Consider the following 6,911-nt stretch of genomic DNA (forward strand, 5'->3'; position numbering starts at 1 on the left):
ACAATGTACAAAGCGATGATAAACATTAAAATCTGAGAACGTACATGTATGTCAGTTTAGCGATTATTTAACACTGTTAATAAATTGACTTAACGTGCCCGTTGGGCCGGGTTTTCTCTAATACAATATGTATGTCTATCATTTTCTATGTACGTAAACACAAGTCATTATTATGATAAAACGTAATCTACACTTATTTTATCTCGCAAAATATGAACTATCTTTCATGTTACTATGTTGAAGTTTAATTATTAAATTTAGGGTGAAGATGTCACAACATAAATTAATATATATCCACGCCATGTTTTAAAAATAATGAAAATCCGAAAAGAATAATCAAGATTTCATTTTTATCGTACAACAGATAAGGAAGGAGTTGCAATTTGGTTGCAAGCATTTCTAAATAAAACAGGACGATATAGGAATATAAATATATTGACATTTTTCCTGAAAAATAATATATCCACCTTCCCTTTCCTTTTGGTTTCAGCACAGACTATGTTTTCACAAAAAGGTCGTATTACATACTTCCCAAACACAAATTTAACAGAGGGCGAAGAAGTCGTCTTCACCTGTGAGGGAGATGTAGGCAGTGAGCCAGTAGGGGATATTGCTTGGTTTTATTACCTTAATAACGATACCACAAATGCTGTCGATGTAACATCTGATGCGTCGTCAACAGTTTCAGTATACAAGGAAAATATGTGCTCTTATACACGTACCTCTGTGTTACGATTAAACATGACAGAGGACCTCAATAATGTTACAGTGAGGTGCACAGCACAACAGAACGTTTTCAGCCAGACTGGTGATGGCTATGTTCAAACTAATACGATTCCTGTTCAATTGTTTTGTAAGTTTTAAAATTATAACTCTTAAACTGTTACGACATATTTCAGTTCACAGCAGTGCCGTACAAAACGATGATTTAAAGAAATGACTCTATATGATTTATGGCATATTTACATGCTTTTTACAAATATTGTAAATCTGGCAATACACATTTGATAGCCTCTTATAAACAGACTCGGTAACCGCGGTCTATTACTGAATTGCTTGGTTGCATTTTATGGTTCCAAATGATCTTCTTGTATGTTCAGTACATAATGTTGTTATAGTAGATGATAAGTCACTGTCAATATCTCAGTATCTCTAGGTAGTGGCACAGCTCAAATCAAATTCTCAACATTATTTAAGATTCACCTAAGATCGACCTCATGGCAAATGAAACACATACAGAAGGACCTGGAGCTTTGACCCTTCGCTGTACTGCAGACTCTTATCCCGCACCTGACTATGTTTGGCTACTACCGGATGGATCAGGGAGTCTGGGATCTTATTTGGAACTCAGGAATCTTACCGTAGGAAACTCGGGATTATACATGTGTATTGCACACAATTTTTTCAAAGGTGAAAATCATACAACAAACACAACAACTTATGTACGCGTTGAAAAAGCTCCAACACCGGTAACAGAGGTCATCACTACCACACCTTCTTTGATTCAAACAACATCTACTAAAGATTGTGAGTACACATAGATACAGTATTTCCTCCTAATGCTTACTAAATACCAGAAACAAGTTTGTTTGGTCACGTGTAGTCTTTCTCCACCACTAAACAGTGGAAAGCACCATCTGCCCTGAACCGCGTTACTTTTAAAAACTTAACAAAACAAGCCAACAAATGAATATGACAATGCTAATTTATGTGTCTGTAAATCACCATTGTTCTAGTAACTATTCATTTTAAGTTTGCCTGTTTACAAACCTAAAGTGAAAATCTAAATAACGAATTCATTGATCTATATTGTTTCTAGTTACTCATATTGATTGAAAAGATATAACTACAGCCACACATCGTTTTTATTTCTTATTTTTTATGCCTATTGCTATTAGAAAGATATCAAAATGATTCACTACTCTGTTTTTCTTATCTTGATACTTATTATACGGATGTTTGTTATTCCGCGACAAAATCTGAGTACGAGAAAAAACTCCGTATTCCATCCTGCCCATTGATTACATATTAATACAAGCACGGTGTGGTCGCATACCAAACATTTATACAACTGACAATAATATCAGCTGCTCAGCACTATCATTGCTTACAGATTACACTCTGAAGGAAGCTATACATGTGGTATGCACTAACTATCACTGGAATATTACGGTGGAAATGGACAAAATACGGAACACCTACCCAACAGCAAGGGCATCTGATATATACCTTGGAGAGAATAAATGTAAAGGTGTGCAAAATGGTGACCTTCTAATATTTCAACATGACCTTTCCGAATGCTTAACAAGTGAACTGGTAAGTGTACAAAAATCTAGCTTTATTATTATTGTTTCAGAATGATAGACCCGGCGTTTGGGTACCATGTCTGTTGCTTGGTCAGGTTAGGAAGGTCGAATTTAACATTTGAGGTATTGCTTAGGAATTCGTCTTGTACTTTTATAGGATAATAATATTTTAGCCAAACTCTGAATTAGAAGAAATTTAATGTATTTTTAAATGATTTTGTAGCCCGTAATTTCAGATGCTTGACATCATTATAACATCATAATAATATAACAAGTGGCACTTTCTTACTTTGAGCAGCTTGTCAACGGAATTGAAGTGTATAACAACGAATTGATTTATGCGGAACACGATCCTGTATACCTGTTTATAGTGCTTCACTATAACTGGACAGTTGGAGTAGAATGTGACATAAGACAGAACGGAACTGCTATAGGTATGATGGATTTAAAACAATTTCCAGTAGATTTCAAATAAATTGTCTGGAAATTTTAAGGCATTTCGAATGTTTCTCAATTTGAGCACAGCGTGAAAATGTGTGCACGTGACTGGGCCGAGACCATTGTGGGTTTAAACATATAATAATGATAACAATAATAATTTATTTTCAGAAAGTTACACACTAAGTACATAAAACACATATAATTTCTTTCTAGTATGGCCTTCGATTTGAAGGTCAAATATTACTGACAGTTACACAATAAACAGAAAATACACCTAAATTATACATAGTTTGAAATGAAAAGGATTTTCAAAATAAAATTAATCAACAAAGTAGGCCTTTATTTGACGTACATGTTCATAGATACTAAGACATTTAAGTTTAGTGACCATTGGTCTATTTTAAACACTGTAATCTTGATTGTATAAAATAAATCTTAATAATGCTCACGATACATATAAAGTGTAGAATTATTCGTCTGCTTTCTTATCAGGATAAGTCGATACTAGTATAATTCTTTCTTTCATATAATCTCCTCGTTTTCTTTTATGATGTAATTATGTTGGAATTCAAAATTTGGCTTTACCCTGTGCGTCTGTCTTGTCTCTTAATAAAAAAGAAACATTGAAGAAGTTAAAGAGTGAGTTTTGTCGCCAGCTACCTAATTTAAATTCACCACATGTTTTTGACACAGCCTGTTCCGAGGCGATGACCTGTGGTATTCCATCGCCATGTATGTTTCTGTCTGTTTGTTACATCTATCTTATCAACTCTATTGGTTATATAGGTGGATTTCCCAGTAATGCGACCAGCGCAATAGCTTATAATGTCAGTAGTCCCCAATACCCCGTCAGCGTGTCATTTTACAAAGATCAGGATTTCATCCACGAAATTGGTAAAGGAAACCCTTTGCATGCTGAGATAGGCTCGCACGTCTACGCCAAGGTGTTTACAACAGCCACTGACTGGAACATCAGGATGCGAGTACACACGTGTTACACAAAACCGACTGAGCATGCGCATGACCATATGAAGTATTTTCTGATAAAGAATGGGTATATATATTGATTCAACTCATATCATATCTAGATACAAGGTCAGATTGAGAAAACTTTTCCTAGTAATCTTTTGGATAAACATTCAACACTTAAGATAATGCAGTAAATTCAGCGTTTCTGTATTCAATTTGCTGATTTAATGAAACAAGATACAAAGAAATAATTATATATATATTTTTTTTAACTTTACTTTGTCCATATAAATTCAACCATATTTTGTCTTACAGGTGTGAGGTAAACACGAACACGCATATAATTTCCCAATCTACGCATGAGACAAGATTTGTGTTTGATAGTTTCGAGTACTCAAACAGCCATGAAGAGATATATGTGTTTTGTGATGCCCTATTCTGTAACTCCTCCGACTGGTCTGCCCAGTGTCGTCAAACGTGCAACCCAGTAACATAAGGGAATCTTGCAAACTGACAAGCAGAAAAAAAATTAATGATTACGAACACATTTCATAATGTAATCGATTCTAGTTTACTCGTTATTTACGGATTTTAAGTAGTTATTTCAATGTAGAATGTCTAAACATGATTATTTGGTAATTAAATATACCCCCACAAACGAAGTGAGCTTGTCGGTCAGATGGTCGGTCTGTCTGTCAGTCCGTTTGTTTTCATGGTTTCCGGACAATATATTATAAAAGGTTTGACAGATTTAAATGATTTTGGTACACAGGTGTAAAATCCTAAAATACAGGTCAATTTCGACTTTGTCTACAAACCACCATTTTCTGATGTAGTAACGGCCCCTTTCCAACTTAAAAAATGCCAAACTCATGGTTTTAGGACAATAAGTGATGAAAGGCATGACAGATTTAAATGATTTTTGGTACACAGTTGTAACATCATAAAATACAGGTCAAGTTCGACTTTGGCTACAAACCACCAATTTTTTGACGTAGTTATGGCCTCTTTCCAACTAAAAATTTGCCATACTTCTGTGGCAAAGCTGTATTGTATTGTGGGGGGTATTATTCGTCACTCCTGTGACAGTTCTAGTTTAAAAATCTCTTTTATTCATTTGGAATGTTTTTTTTTTCGTAAAAGCCATTCAGCATGTTCAGGAAATGAATTTAGGAGAAAAGACATGTGCATGTATTGGAGCGGAAATATAGATAAGATACCTCGGGAATGTTTGAATTGCGGTTTTGATTTTCATTTCTAATGAATCATATGATGTTATGGAGGATTTATTTTTTCATTTTCCAACATTCATTTAACAAGTCCGATTATTTGCAGAAATCCTAAAATAATCTAGCATTGTCTAGAAGTGGCAAGAAAAGAAGAAGATATTAATGTTCTTTTATGTTCTACTTTTGGCTGGATTCTATCTAAAATCTTTAAAAACATGACAGGTTGATTATTATTGTATGTTATCTCTCATTGTTTCTTCTTTCTTTTATCGTTGGACGTTCGACAGTTGATTAGCGATGCAGACACAACGGTGTTTGACAGTCACTGTGCCCTTATGTACTCCTACCACATTAAAACAATTGAAAATAAATCACACTCACAAAACCTATTGGCATTATTGTTTGAATGAAAAAAAGGAAGAGTCTTTTTACTCTACGATATAAGATATGAAGGTACTTAACTTTTGTTAGTCACTTGCAAATCTTCTGGTACAAACGGTTATCACTGTGAAAGTTTTACCATGCACTGACAAATTAATGTTTGGAAGAGTGCTTAGGAGCTTTTCAAAGTTATATATGACATGAGAAGCATGCATAACTTACTACTAAAACGGGCATTTCGGTGCGTCCAAATAATGCCCAGTGTGTGACTTTTAAGTTTTACTTTTGGAATAAGAACAAGTATCACATAAGAGATGAATATTAGGAGCTTCTATGTACGACTAACCTAATGCATACCGACTGTCTTGGTATTTCATTCTGCAGTTGGTAGTAGTTAAAAGATCTTGGCTTTCTGCACTGTTTTTGTTGCTGTTGTAGCATTAATTTTCTCGAAAAGAAGATATGAATTTTCTTGATTATTTTTAATAAGAAGAAGAAAAGATGCCAATCCAACCGCGAAAGTACCAAAGTGATGGTCATTATTTTAGTGAAATAAAAAATCACTTTTCTGTACTAAAGCAAGTATTCAAGTAAGGAAGTGCATAAGTGTCACGTGGGTGATTTTTATTGAATCGAAGGATTGATAGACTTTCTTGAAATTAAGGCTTACATGTATTACAGAAGGAAGTGAATCGGCTTTTCGGCCAATTGGTTAAAGCACCCGAGCGACCAAGGTTCCAATCCCACCACAGACAGATAAAAGTTTTCGTCAAAGTACGATATGCTGTATGATTTGTTACACCAAAATGTGAGATGGGGCTCGTCCGGGATACGTATATTATCTCGCGGCGGAAATGGCACTTTATATGCCGGCTTACACGTCATTTATAAATGATGACTTCTTTGAAAAGGTTTTACGGTCCCTAACGTATAGCCTGTACGTTTTGACATCTAAAAGCCGTAAGACTTAGCTGAGTCTTATAAATGCGCATAATCCAAGTATGGTATCAAATGCACATAATCCAAGAACGGTATTAAAATGCACATAGCCAAGGTATTGTATTTAATGCGCATAATCCAAGTATGGTATCAAATGCGCAAAACCAAGGTACGGTATTAAATGCGCATAATCCAAGTACGGTATTAAATGCGAGTAGTCAATGAATGGTATTAATGCGTATAATCCAAGTACAGTATCAAATGCGCATAATCCAAGTACTCATGATACTGCCTAGAATAACCAGAGAGATCGTTATACATTATTTGCAATTAATCATAGAAAACAGACAACATGAACATGATAGGCTTGCTGAGAGTTGAAAGGTCATTTGATTGGCGAATTTGACGACGTGAAACTATCAAACAGAAAGAGAGAGAAAAGGAAAGCAGGAAAGTCGGTTCATTTTGACTAGATTGGTATCTTTACGAGACTTTGGCTTTCCGTTACAAGTAAGAGCATGTGTTTGTGAAAGAACTGAAATTTTGAAAACTGCAACACCCACCGTTACATAACAAAAATATTGTCGAAAAACGGCGTCAAATCCAAACAAATAAATCAAACTGCAACATATGTGGTAATTTGACA

General features: G+C 34.8%; 1 protein-coding gene across 1 annotated transcript in view; it reads left to right on the plus strand.

The window, feature by feature from the left end:
* LOC128550354 (uncharacterized) overlaps positions 1-5,273 on the plus strand; it is a 31,049-nt gene extending 25,776 nt beyond the window's left edge. Inside the window, exons 6-11 of the mRNA XM_053529260.1 lie at positions 491-853; positions 1,198-1,527; positions 2,114-2,316; positions 2,605-2,740; positions 3,534-3,801; positions 4,032-5,273. Coding sequence (XP_053385235.1) covers positions 491-853; positions 1,198-1,527; positions 2,114-2,316; positions 2,605-2,740; positions 3,534-3,801; positions 4,032-4,212 — 1,481 coding nt within the window. The 3' untranslated portion in view covers positions 4,213-5,273. The remainder of the gene's footprint in view (positions 1-490; positions 854-1,197; positions 1,528-2,113; positions 2,317-2,604; positions 2,741-3,533; positions 3,802-4,031) is intronic.
* Positions 5,274-6,911: the final 1,638 nt, after the last annotated feature.

This window comes from Mercenaria mercenaria, chromosome 17 (genome assembly GCF_021730395.1).
Source record: "Mercenaria mercenaria strain notata chromosome 17, MADL_Memer_1, whole genome shotgun sequence".
In the NCBI taxonomy this organism is placed as follows: domain Eukaryota; kingdom Metazoa; phylum Mollusca; class Bivalvia; order Venerida; family Veneridae; genus Mercenaria; species Mercenaria mercenaria.